Source organism: Cucumis sativus, chromosome 6, assembly GCF_000004075.3.
Source record: "Cucumis sativus cultivar 9930 chromosome 6, Cucumber_9930_V3, whole genome shotgun sequence".
Lineage (NCBI taxonomy): Eukaryota > Viridiplantae > Streptophyta > Magnoliopsida > Cucurbitales > Cucurbitaceae > Cucumis > Cucumis sativus.
Window position 1 is genome coordinate 4,914,504 of NC_026660.2, and position 14,247 is coordinate 4,928,750.

General features: G+C 29.2%; 1 protein-coding gene across 5 annotated transcripts; it reads left to right on the forward strand.

Annotated features, from left to right (window-relative positions):
- The first annotated feature begins 7,774 nt into the window (after positions 1-7,774).
- LOC101215253 (lipase) lies at positions 7,775-13,026 on the forward strand. 5 transcript variants are annotated; one of them, XM_031888217.1, is made up of 12 exons: positions 7,778-7,921; positions 8,028-8,096; positions 8,175-8,245; positions 8,444-8,529; positions 9,134-9,199; positions 9,348-9,395; positions 9,487-9,554; positions 10,018-10,090; positions 10,180-10,341; positions 10,763-10,957; positions 11,092-11,186; positions 12,598-13,026. In XM_031888217.1, exons 2-12 carry the CDS (start codon positions 8,089-8,091, stop codon positions 12,794-12,796), a joined length of 1,071 nt encoding a protein of 356 aa, XP_031744077.1. In that variant the 5' UTR covers positions 7,778-7,921; positions 8,028-8,088; the 3' UTR covers positions 12,797-13,026. The 5 variants fall into 5 exon arrangements, with proteins under 5 accessions (XP_011656669.1, XP_031744079.1, XP_011656670.1 ...); XM_011658367.2 differs by having other exon boundaries at positions 7,775-8,053; XM_031888218.1 differs by lacking the exon at positions 8,028-8,096.
- Positions 13,027-14,247: the final 1,221 nt, after the last annotated feature.

Genomic DNA, 14,247 nt, shown 5'->3' on the forward strand with positions numbered 1-14,247 from the left:
AAATTGTTAAAAAAAAATAGAATATTTAACAACATAACAACAAAAAAAATATCACCAAAAACAAGTCTAATAAATTTTGTATTTGAGTTAGTTTGTTGAATTTCTTTTCAGTCTTGAGAAAACCCAAACCAATTAAAATAAAAATTTAGGATTCGGAGAAATAAGGAAAACTAATTTTAAAATTTAAGAAAGGAAGTGTTGGAAAGGAAAATGTAAGTTAGATTCAAAATCGTTTATTTATTTTAAAAAATGAGTTGTTTTATTTAATTGAATTATATGGTTCCGTTTTTTCCAGGACGCGTTTTTCAAAAAAGTGAATCATTTTTATGTGTTTTAAAGGGAAATTGCTTTTTGTTTTCTAAAATCTTATCCACTTATCCAAACAGACAAAAAAAAAAAAAAAAAAACGCTCTCTGTGATTCTGATTCATTTTTACTCTTCCAAATAATGGAAATTACGAGAAAGGGCTTTTGGATTGTAATACACGTGGCTCGCGTACAGAGGCGGAGTATGAATGCTGAGTCATCTCTCAGTCATGTTGTCTCCTTTTTTTTCTTTTTATAATAATAATAATAATTGGAATCGATTTGCTTCACAGAATCTTCTTATGGCTTCCTTCGCCTTGTTTGGCTGCCAACGTTAGCCACAGCCACTATTCTCTACCTCTTCCTTCCTCTCCTCTCCAACTCTTTTTATTTTCTTACATTTTGATTTCAAATGGATATAACATTTCTTTATCCAATCAAATAATTGTTTATAATTGTTGATATTTTCTATCATAAAAAAATTAATTAAGAGGAAATTTGTCAAAAGAAAAAAAACAAAAAAAAACAAATCATAATTACCTGTACTCCCTTGAAAGAAAACATGGAATGTAAAGATTTTTGTCTTTTAGATTTTTTAAAATTTTTAAAAATATAGATAACTTAATTGTTTATACCGATAAAGTTTAAATATCAATTTAATTTAAGTTTAGCTTATTTTAATTTATGTAATTTTAGAAACAAAAAAATTGTAAAAGATGACCATTGTAGTGAACTTTTGTCTTTAGTAGTTTTTAAATGTAAATAGTTTGTTTTTTTATTTTTAAAAAATCATTTGAACTATTTAATTTTAATATTTACGTTTACCAGTACTCTTTTTTAGAATTTTATTTTTTTATAGCATGACTAGTTTTACTTTATGAGATTATAAATTATAAGCTTTTTTATTTATTTACTTAATATGTTTTAAAAGTAAACTTCTTTAATCTGGGAGTTCTTCTTTTGTTAGGAGATATAATATAAAAGGCTAAGCAAAGTTCAACAAACAATCCTCCCCACACCTAGAGGAGAATCAACCAAATACAAAAGATTTCCAACTACATCTTCAAAAATGGTAGACAAATAATAGCATAACAAACTCTATAGGTACTCATAGATATCGTCGCACATGCAAGACAATGAGCATCACCATTGATCTGGCCGCACATGCAAGAAAACGGCTACCACCATTTGCAAAGTGCAAACACTACCAAAAAAATAAATGAGAAGGCTTCAATAGACACAACAAATGATTTAATATCCCATTTAAAACAATAAATCTCGAATAGGTTAACCCCTACACCGTTAACAACATTATTTAGTTCAACTCAGTCATATTTCACATTCAATATGGAGTTTCAGATAATACCAAACTTGGAAATGATATTCCATTAGATGTCACCCACTCATATTCCATTAAGAAATGATAAGCGATCCAACATAGTCACGAACAAACCAGTAACACACCAAGATGCACCACATTCAACCCAAAACATGTAATTATTGACCTTGTAACAACCGAACCCTCTAGAAAAATTCTTATGAATTTAAAAAATAAAAATATTTACAAAATATAGAAGAAGAAAACAAACTTAAATGTGTTAAGAAAATTCGATAAATTTTGCCATGTTTTGTAAATAGTTTCCATCTAAATGTTTCATGGAAAAAGTAGTTATAGTATTTCTTTTTAAATCAAATAATTACTCAACAAATACTTAGACTATTTTACGTATTACGTATTTCGAGAAATCATATTATATATATAACGTGGGACTACACTCATTAATGTAATGTAATTAATTAAGATTTAGACATTGGTGTGACACAATTAATTAATACTCAGCCATCTGAAATTCTATCTATTTGCAATTGACCATTGGATACCAACTGCTAAATAAGATACTGATTTTATCCCTATTTATAAATTGCACAATACATCTATAAACTTTTTAGTTATATATTTTCTAAATTAAAAACGTTACAAATAATTAAACTTTTAATTTAATGTTTGACACATAATTTTAAAAGTTGAACTTTATGATAATTTTATTTTTTATTGAGCCCTTGCTCAACTTATTAATACATAGAATATAAAATTATAAATGTGTTATAAGATGAAATATAATATTGTAAAATTTAAAACTGACTCTCATAATTTTAAAGTTTTGCTGTGTTTTGTTAACAAAATTGACACACTCTTCTTTTCATATATGTGGCTAATAAAATACAAAAAATGAAAGAAAAGTATAGTAAGGTGAGAGAGAATTTGCTACCATTGAGTTTGCGAGGAATGAGTCATAGCAAGTTGACACACTTTTCACGTGGTGGAGAAAATTTGGCTTTCTGCTAAGAATAAATAAATAATCAATGATCCAAATTTAAGGGTGTGTATATGTGTTCGTTGTTTGATATTAAAAATTAACGCTAACTCAATGGATGATTGAATTGTTCTCCTTTTGTTGTTTTAAAAAACGACACCTATCTATTAACAAAATCAGATATAATACTATTAGTAGTTGAACTTTATCTATAATTTTTTTTTATTTATTTGATCTTTATTAACTGTTTATATCTTAATTAATATAATCGTTCATTACAATATTTTTATTTAAATTTGTGATGATATGTAGTATTTATATATAATATCAATGCATCGCTTTTTGACGTTTGGATGAGTAAAATTTACATTTTTGTTTATCAATTATATAACATTTTCTATATTTCTTATTGATGCTCGTTAATTCACTAAATGTAATCTCAATTGTCAACTGAGACATTATAAGTTAATCATCATATTTAACGTTGGTGAACAACTAAATATTTTGTAATACATAAGTCAGTTTACATAATAAGTGTTTTTGTTAATTCAAAATAAATTTTAATTTTAATACAATAATTGTGAGATGAATGATCAACCTTCTGCCTCTTAGATAAAAGGTCAAAATTGATTGTATTAAGCGAGACCTAAATATGAATCTTTATAATCGATATTCATCAATACTAGACAATGCAATAGATTATTTATAAAAATGAGTAATACTCTATAGTCTATGGATGCTTTTAATTACTTTAAAGATAACGAGATATTGATACGTACGTGATATTCCTATTATGTTTTCTTATATTTATTACTTATAAATTTAAATTCTATCATTTTTTTTCTTTTAATGAAATATGAATGTCTAAAAACCACAAATAAGACAAAAAGGACCACGAAAATTATAAATATTTGTAATGGTGAGATTTGAAGAGTCAAACGAAAATCCTATATATAAAGTTTGAACTTAGTTGATTTTGTATACGTAATAATGTCAACTCAACATTTTTTCGACCTATTTGTTTTTAAATATATTTGAAAGTAAATAAATAAACTTTTATTTTAAAGATGGGTAAGTTTTGAAATAGAATATTATCAAGAAGAAAAAAAATATGTTAATTTAGTCTTGGATTAGTCAATATTTTACCTTTTGTATTTAGCTTTTTAAAAAGTATGTTTTCTCTCTATTTTTCTTAATATTTAAAATTTGAAACAATATTAAATAACAAAATATGTTATGTGTATTAACAGTAAAATTGTTAGATTGTTATTTTTTCTCTTGCAAAATTATTACTTAATATGTTCGACAGTTACTAGTTACTACCAAACATCTATAAATATCAAGCTTGGTTTGTGTAATTAAATGTACAAAAGTAAAGAAACTTTCTATAGTTAGTAAGATTTTATTCTAAAGTCCTGCTTTATCTGGTTATGTACGTGATTTTTAAATGGTTTGGATCAAGTTTTTAGGTTCGAAATCACGTCTAAAAAAAAGTTTATTTTAAAAAATAAATACAAAAAATTTGACAACAATTCAAAATAGTTTCCAAGTGGTTTTTTTTCTTTTTTCAAAAACCTTTTTAGTTAATTCAAACAAGTGTTTGACCATTAAAAACTAGTTATTTTTTTAATTAAAGATGAAAGTAATGTTTATTAGGTTTACTTTTAAAAAATCAAATGATTTAAAATAGGGAAATTATTAAGAAAAATAAATAATAAACTATCTAAAAAAACCTCAATTAACCAATAAAGAATAATGTTACTGTATTTTGTAAATAAATTTAATATTTTGTTGTTTTTTGAAAATATTTTAAGTTGTTATTATTAAATTAAATTAAATTTGAATAATGTAGGTGACGACGCTAACTGAAAACGGATAGTTTTGGACCAAAATTTTGGTAAAACATTGCGGGCAGTTGTGGAATTCGTCGGCCACGCGTTACGAACTTGTGATATACGCGACGAAAATGAAATACTTGGGCGATAAAGTGGACGGTTATGATTCAGAACTTGGTGCCCCCATTGGATCTTGCAGGGACATGTGATCGCAAACACGTTTCTTCCCTAGAGAAAATTAGTTCTAAAAATAATCTGTATCTATTAAAGAAAGATAAAGACTTAAGAAGTAAATTAACAAAAATTAAAATTGGACAAAACGAAGAACAAAACACAAAAATCTAACATTTTATGAAAGGTAATTTCAACCGATAATGATTTTAAGAATAGTAATTAAATATGTAACAATATATTTTTAAAAATATAAATATAATCAAATCTATTGACAATCAATTTTAACTGTTGATATTTGATAAACTTTTATGATCTATCAATATTTGTAATATAGTTTATCAACGTAGAAGTTTATCACGAATAGCTTTATGCTGTATTTTTAAATTTTTTTTAAAGGTTGTTATATATTAATATTTAAATTTAATTTATAATTTTGCAACTATTCCATTGTGAAATCTATGTATAAAATGGAAGTTAAATTCAACCAATTGAAAACAAAACTTAAAATGTCCATTTAAGTGTGGCTAAGTGGATAACAAACATAAAAATAATACACAAATTCCATATTAAAAAAAAAGTTAGATAACATTTTAAAGCAATGTGTTGAATTTGGTGCCTTCGTTTGCTTTCTATATTTTCAACAATACTATTCATCCCTCATTGACTGAGTTTTTTTTTTTTTTTGCTCAATAATCGTGTTTACTCAATGATTTTTCACGAACATTATCATTTTACGGTATGTGTAATTTAAAAATTGAATATTTAATTTCAAAGTTGATTATATTATGTTAGTTGAATTGTGCTTATTTTGACTTTTTTTTTACCAGCAAATACTTGATGATGTTATTGGTTGGAATTATATGAAATCTAACTTAAATCTGTTGACATTTTTATTTCGCTTTTTCTAATTTTTCATTATTGTCAAAATTAACTATGAACTCCCACGTGGTAGTCTTGGACCAAAATGATAAATTTATTCAATAAGGAAGAAAGAAAACCAATATTAGTACATGATTATGATAGGCGAATGACGAAGAGTTAAACAGTTTTATTTCAACTATCTCAAAATCACCGATCAAAAGTCTCAACCACATTATTTGCAAGTTCCATTTTTATTCTAACATTATAATAGAATTATTTAAAAGAATACGTTCATTTTAAAAATAAATAACATCGTTTTTTTTTTTATATATATTACTCTATAAATAATATATATTATGCAATTTATCCTACTTTATTCCGGCATTTAGAGCTCTCATCACTCATTAAATATTTGACAAAATAGTTACACTATATAAACAAATTTAAGGTGTAATGAGTTTTGTTTTATGGATGATAATTTGTTTGTAATATTTTTTCTATCTTTTAAAAAAAAATCTTAAATCATTGATCAATCATGAATAGAAAAAAGGTCAAAAATAGCAAAATTGTCAAAATATTTACAAGTTATAAGCAAAAATTTTAGATTCAATCAATAACATATCTTAATAGATATTGATATTTTTATGTAACATTGATAGACAATAATTCGTAAATATTTTGCTATTTTAAACTACCAAAAATGGAAGAAAATGGCAAAATGATACGTAATAAAAAAAAATTAATAAAGGAAAGAGACAAAAACCGAACTGGCACCTGAAGCATTATCCACATGGACAGTGCAGTTGTCGATTGACACGTGTGATGTTCAAGAGATAGCCACAAAAGTAATAGAAAAATTGGATAGGGTAATATTATAATATAGCAATTTTAGCATATTGTTTTAGAATTTTGCAAATATAGCAAAATTTTCTATTCTCTATCTTAAATTTGTTATTAATCCTAAACTACCATTTAATATCTTATTTATCTCCATCTTTTTAATATCCTACTCATTATTTATTTATTCTTTCACTTTTTAACGCGCTAATTATTTGTTTATTCTTATACTATAAAAATTATTTATTATTTCTCTTAATTTTAAAATACAAATAATACAATAATTGCAATATGAAATATAATATAATGGTTGTTGATTAGAGTAATTTAACTTCATTTGTGATTTTTTTTTACTTTCTTCAAGGTATATTTTGAGTTGAATTTGATTTCAAATAATTTTTTTGTACATTAATTTTTTGGTTTTACTTTGTCTCAGTTTCGTATATCAGTATTGTGATATACTTATATTACATGCATTAATTGGTTAATATACTTATTATGTAATTTTTATTTTTTCAAATTTTATACAATTAATTATAGTATTATTAAGTATATGAACAATGTAACTCAATGTATCATTATCAAGTATATCAACAATACATTGTTAAAACATATCAGTAAAGTGAATCATTATCAAGTATATGAATCAAGTTTATAAGTGTATATCAATTGTATAAGTAGGATCAAGCATATCAAATGCATGAATAATACTAAATGTATATGGAGTATATCATGTGTATCTATATTAGTAATGTTTTAGGTGTGTATCAAAAGATATCAAGTGTATCAAAGAGTATTAAGTGCATTAACTGTATCAATCAAATGTATCAGATGTATTAAGAAGTATCAGGTGTATCAATGGGTGTATCAACGTGTAGAAGGTGTATCAAACGTATATTAGTAACGAGGACATTTGTGACATTTTACCTCTTAATGTGTGGACTGAATTTTGTTTTTGCCATTTTCGCAAATAATAAAACGTATGTGCTATGAACTTAATTATTATAACTTATTTTGCTATTTTTACAAGTGTCCAAAATAATAAAAAATTTGTAATTACCGAAACAATTGCGGGACAATTTAGGTATTTCAATTTATTTAAAAAACAATTTATGTGTGTTTCTTACTCACTTGGGAAACTTTCTCAAAAATGAAATTCCAATTGGCATGGCCTTAAATAAAGTACAAAAACTGATATATAATTTGAAAGTTTATTTAGAAAAATTCTTACTATCAGTAATGAACTAAAGAAACCAATTATAGAAATCATTGCAAATAACAAAACAAAAAGGTTTTCGAAATCAAAATTTAATTTTGTTATATCTTTAAAATTGTTTGGCAAATAAAGTTAGAAATATATTAAAAATTAAAAAATATTTTATTTGTTAATATATATTTTTTTTGAAGTTTTTTCATTTATTTATTTAATTTTAATTTGTTTCCCTCGTGTTCAATTTTGACAGAGTTCTTTCATAAAGCTTCCGGGGACGCCAAGCAAACTCTCTCTCCGGAAATTAATCGCATTTTCTTCGTATATTGTCACCGGAAATGGCGAAGACTATCTTCGCCGGAGTCCGATCACGGTGACTAGAAGGCAATAGTCTTATCTATCCCGTTTCTCACTCTCCAATATTTTATTCTTTTGGATTTTTACCGTTCCTGATTGATTACTGAATGTTTTCTCGGATCATTGAAGCTAGTTCGGAAGCCCTAAAATTATGATCGGGTAGATTTTATTATTGAAAAATTGTTGTAATCATTATGAAGAGGTATATGTTCACTGTTTCTTCAGGTCAATATTGTGGAATGTTCTCTCAATTTCGATTTATAATTCTCTGTCTTTCCAGATATATGGAAATTCGTGGATGGTTGATGTTGTTCTTCTTTGCTTTATTGTTAGTCTTCTCTGTTGGAAGTGGTGAGGCTGCAGTTTATGCTCTTTTTTTTAACATTTCACATATGCAATTTGAGATAATTGAGAAAGTGGTTGTGAAATTTGTTCTAGTTTTGACTTTTCGGGAATAGCTTCGTAAAATTATAATACATTGTAATTTTACTTTTAATGGAGCTTCGTTTTAATTAGTCTACTCACTGGATTTTTTCTTATCAAACGTAGAGGCGAAGTTGATGGAGTACGAGACAAATAGTTCATATGTTTACAACCATACTTTTGCCATTGTCATGGTTGAATATGCTTCTGCAGTAAGTTCGCTTCACCTACCCTAACACAGAGATAGAAAAGGCACTCTTTATTTAGTTTGCCTTAGAAGGGCAGTTTGTATTGTCTATCTACTGATAAAAAGCAAGAGTTTTAAAGTATTGGTATGGTTAAATTTACCGTAACTCACCATCCTAAACTTTTGGGTCAATTGGCAGTTTAACATGGTATAGTTGTAGGACTTGCTGAATTCTTGTAATGTCATTTTCTCCCCATGGTATATTGATTTCCAATTGTTAGCTTTTTATAAATCTTAGTATTGGTATAAGGGTTACCCATGATTGGTGAGCTAACATAGTGATACAAACGTCAAACATTTGTAGCTGATTTTTTTGCCTGCATTTTGTAATTTGCAATGCTCCCTCCCTCTTTCTCGCTAAGATAGTACGCACTTCCATTAAAATTTCCCCCTTCTTATAATAACCTAGACTGAAGGCCCAGGGGTAACACATTCGTTGGTTCTAGCCGTTTCTGCTTGAAAATTAAGTTAGCTTTATTGAACTTTTCTAAACTGAATAATAGTTGCTTGTTACGAATGTTGGGCAGTGCTGAGATCTAACCAAGTCTAAAATCTCCTTCATTGTTCAGGTTTACATTTCTGATATGACAGCATTATTTACGTGGACATGTTCAAGATGCCATGGCCTTACTCAGGTACTTGGAAAGAATGAAATGGTTTATCACTAATAAGTTTCAGCACCTGATACAAAAATTGCTGCATCATGGTTTTCATTTCTAAAATAAGCCTCTTCCCTGCCCTTTTGAAGTTTTTGGCATCAATGCTTATTTTCTTTTGATGCAGGGATTTGAAGTTGTGCAGCTGGTTGTAGATGTTGAAAGTTGCCTGCAGGTGAATGGTTATGTGATGTTTCCTGCGCAAACAGCCTTGCATTTTACTTATTATACGCTGTATCCATGGTTAATATCATGATTTTCGACAGTCATATGTTGGAGTAGCAAAGGATCCACAAGCTATTATAATTGCATTCAGAGGAACACGGGGAACTAGGTACAATTCTATAAGATTTTTCTCTTCAAGCATTATTCTTCTGGAGCTTAAGTTGCTGAAAATGTGATCAAGAAAATTTCACTGTGTTTTTGTTTTCTGGTCCAGCTAATTCGCTTGTGTCAAGTGCAATAATTTACATTCACTGGTTGTAGCCCAGAGAAATCTGCACGAAAATTTAATCCAACTATCCTAGTTTCTTAACTCATCTGTGTTGTTAATGCGTCTTTTTACTGTTTTGAACACTCAATTTGCTTATGTTCTAAACTGATTTCTTTGGTAATGATCAGTCATTATAAGTTGGCTGCTTGATTATTATTACTACTATTATTTTGAAAAATGCCATGCACTGTCTCCAAGGATGAACATATTTGTTATGATTTTTTATTTTTATTTTTACTTTTATTTTTTTGTTTGTTCACATTCTCTCCTCGATTTTAAACCAATTGATTCACCAACTTTGCAGCATACAGAATTGGATAGAAGATTTATTCTGGAAGCAGCTAGATTTAGATTATCCTGGAATGCCAGGTGCAAAGGTTTGTAGTGTTTGAAGCTCCCTTAGTCTGTAATTATTCTGAAGGATTTTAAGTACATTGCTTTCTTTTTTTCTCTGCCATCATGTTAGGTGCATAGTGGATTTTATCGTGCTTATCACTGTACAACAATACGCCCTGCAATTTTAAATGCAGTTAAAAAAGCAAAGGAAGCTTATGGGGATCTCGACATTATTGTGACGGGGCATTCAATGGGGGGAGCAATTGCTGCCTTTTGTGCTCTTGATCTTATAGTAAGTGAGTTAATGACTTGCAAGAAATCTTTACATTTTTCAAGAACTATTTTATCGCGTCTTGCTTGAAGATATCCATACTGGCCAATATTTTGAACTGTGGAATGAGTACTGTTCATGCTTATTTGCATATTTTAGTTTCAACTTGAAAAAATTAATGGAATTCTGGATTCTATATTCACTGGCTTTGTCAATTGTTTATTCCAAGTCTTTTTCCCCCTTCTGGTTATCCTTGTGAAATGGAGGTCATTTTAAATCCGCTACATGTTGTAAATCTTGAATATCACCTGTTATGATCCCGAATTCAAGTTGATTATGTTTCGCCGACTTAACATCAAGTTTTAGTGCCATCTTTGTTTAGTTCTGGAGGTCTATGGATTTTATTAATTACCTTATAGTGGAGTAATTACTTCTTCCTCAGGTCAATCATAATGCCCCAAATGTTCAAGTTGTGACATTTGGCCAACCTCGCATCGGCAATGCAGCTTTTGCATCATACTACGGCAAACATTTGCCGAAGACTACACGAGTCACACATGGACATGATATCGTGCCCCATTTGCCTCCTTACTTTTCCATGTTGCGCCGGAAAACATACCACCACTTCCCAAGAGAGGTACCGATTTTCATGTAACTCAAACAAGTGAATTAAGAATAATTTTGCATAAAAATGGATTACTTAGATGATAGATCTAGAGTCTAATAACCTCTTCTTTTTCTAGATGAACAAACATATTTTCTCTTTTGCAGGTATGGCTTCATGATACTACATCTAAATTGAAGTGTCTTGCCTACAACTACGAGACTGTTTGTGATGATTCTGGTGAAGATCCAGATTGTAGTAGGTAAATTTTTCAGACTTTGTCTCAATGTAGTAGTAAAACTTAAGGTTAAAATATCATTTTGGTCTCTATACTTTTAATTATCCAATTCCAGTCCCTGAACTTTCAATAAAACTTAAAAATGATCCCTACTATTGAATTAGATTAGACAACAATGAGAGTTGGCAAAACAAAAATAGTAAAAGAAATGTGGACTAACCATCCTCTCTTTCTACTCTATCTTCATCTTCTTCCTCAAATTTTCCCTCTTCGCCTTCTTTCTAAGCACAGTTTGTGTTGGAATTCTTTCCGTTTTTCTAGGCATTTTCCTTGTTAGAATCCTAGAATAATTATGGAAAGATTATGAGAATGTTTTCCTTATTTTCCTAAATCTTTTCCTTTTTTATTCCATTGTATACTCTATTTATTCTTCCTTGTACCTATTGTTTTATTCATTAGAAAATAATAACAACAAACAATCGTGGTTTTTCTCCTGGTACTCGGGTTTCCACGTAAATTGGTGTGAACTCGTTGTCTCTCCTTTCAATAGTTTGGTTTTAACTTTCACTCCGACCACCAGAATCTATGAAACTGCCTCTGCTTAGAATTTGGGGTTTCTCAACTTCACCCTCAATGAAAATCCTAAGAACCACAGTGCGGTTGGTTCAACATTCTAGCCTGAAGTTTCAGTAACTTTAATTTTTCATTGAGTGGGTGTTTGATAACTTTGTCCTTCCAAAATACCCAGTTACCAAATCGAAGTGGTTCATCTCTGAAGTAATGGTTGGCAATTCCTCTTCATTTGTTTTGTGGAAATGATTTTAGTAATTTGACCGCCGACCACAGGAAGAAAGCAAGGATAGGAGGGGAATTGAGACAAACCAATTTTTTAAAATCATAATTCACTTTTTTTTTGCCAACTCACCTTATTTTTTATTCTAGTTTAATGTGAATGATCTTTTTTAAGTTTTATTGAAAGTTGACTAAAATTGAACATTCTAAAGTACAAGAACCTAAATGATATTTTAACCAAAACTTTAATGCCATCATCCAGACCATAAAAAAATTAATATCCAACTAATAATCAATTATTTGGCTTTATGCTTTAGAAAACCAAAATGACTGAAAAAAAGAGTTCGACCCTTCTAAATCAACCTAGTTCCATCGATTTTGTCCATGTTTTCAGTTTTGTGAAGCATCCCTGTTCTCTTTAAAATAACTTGTTTGGTTGAATTATATATGTCTACCCTGCGTGTCTTGATGCTGTTGAAATGTGTGGCAAAAAATTTCACGTTGATGAGTGATGAAGTTCAGCTACAAGCTGATCACACTATATCATAATTATGTTGGAAGAAGCAATGGGATAGCACAGCAGTATATTATAACTATCTGCAATCTTAAAAACTTGTGCGATATTTTGGACCTTTGAATGCAGATCTGTGGTTGGAAACAGCATTCAAGACCATTTATCCTATTATGGGGTGGAATTCCCTACAGATGATCCTGGAACATGTTGGATCGTGATGGATCCATTGCTCGTCAAGTATGGATCGATTGATTCGGAAGGTAATGTCGTGTTGCTCAAGAATCCGGCTACTCCTATTACTCAGGCACAAATCGCGGTGGGAAAATGAAATAAACCGGTTCTGATTAAGGTGATTACACTGAAAGAATTGCTGAGCAAGGAGTTCAGCTTTCCATTTTCTTCTCATCTGGGTACATATATATTTTTTCTCCTTTCAATAATTGTCAAAACCTTGTAAGTAATGAAATGTTTGGTGCCTTCATTCTTGACGAATCACCACTGTATGTATGGTCTGTATATATATTATGAGGTGATTAATGTGATCCATATTCTGTTGCATCTTTGTTTCTTCAGCTCATAGAGCCATATTGTCTTGTTGAATGTGAATAAAATCATGCTTATTCATGAAAAACAAGAAAACTTTTATCATCGTTAGGTTTTCAGTTCCTCCTTGAATTAGGATGATTCAATTCTACCATTTCTCACTAGGTCAAGTTATGCACCTCTTTAGGCCATTAAAGTCCACCTTGACATCTTGGCGGTCCTTGCCCAAGGCCTATTTGGTCATAGAAGTTAGTTTTGCAGTCATGATGAAACTCGGTTATGCCCATCTTGAGGTCACTAGGTCATTGTCAATCGTCTAAGGGGTTGTTTAGAAGACTGAACTGTAACTAGAATTACTAAGAATCTAAGGAGTGTTGAAATGAACGAATAATTTGAGGATTAAACGGAAATGGGATTGTGAAGCTTGAAAATAGGTGTTGGATTAAAATGAAAATAGGTGTTGGATTAAAAACCTTTGAGAACATATTGTATTTGGAACAAATCATTACAGGTCTATTCACTACGAGCCTCAAGCAACCCTTAGTTTTGCCATTGCCTAAATTCACCTGTTGATCACTCTAAAGTTGAGATTCATAGTTCATATACCATTGCATGTGCTAGACATTTAATAATTCAAATTGAGAGTACAAGCTCTCAATGGGAACTATCTTATATTTTTCACCTCTTCTTCCTCACTAGATTATTTTAAACGTTTAATTCACTCTTTATAACTTGAATTAATGCCCCCAAATACCTCATTTTAGTGTGTCCAAGTTTGCCTTGGAAATTTGTTTAATTCACACACAACCCAATTTCGTATGACTACATTTAGTATGGGTGACCAATCTAACCCTTTTGTGCCCGAACAAATCATTAGGCTTTACTTGCCATATACATTAATGAATTAGTTTGTACTTTGTCCTGCCTCATGGGTAACCCTTGAAAATGATAACTCGAGATATTGAATACATTTTCAAAATTATCAAAATTTAGGGATATTGAATACATTTTCAAAATTATCAAAATTATCCTAAAATACACTTTTTGGAGGAAAGTTGAATAATAATTAAAAGGATTATTAAAAATAGGAAAGAGGAATAAAATAAGGAAAACTGAAAAATTGAAGATACAGATATTTGATGAATAGATTTGTTTAATTTAATTATATTTGATGAATAGAATTTGTAGAAATTGTATTTTCGGTACGATCCATGAAAAAATTCAAAATGAAAAACT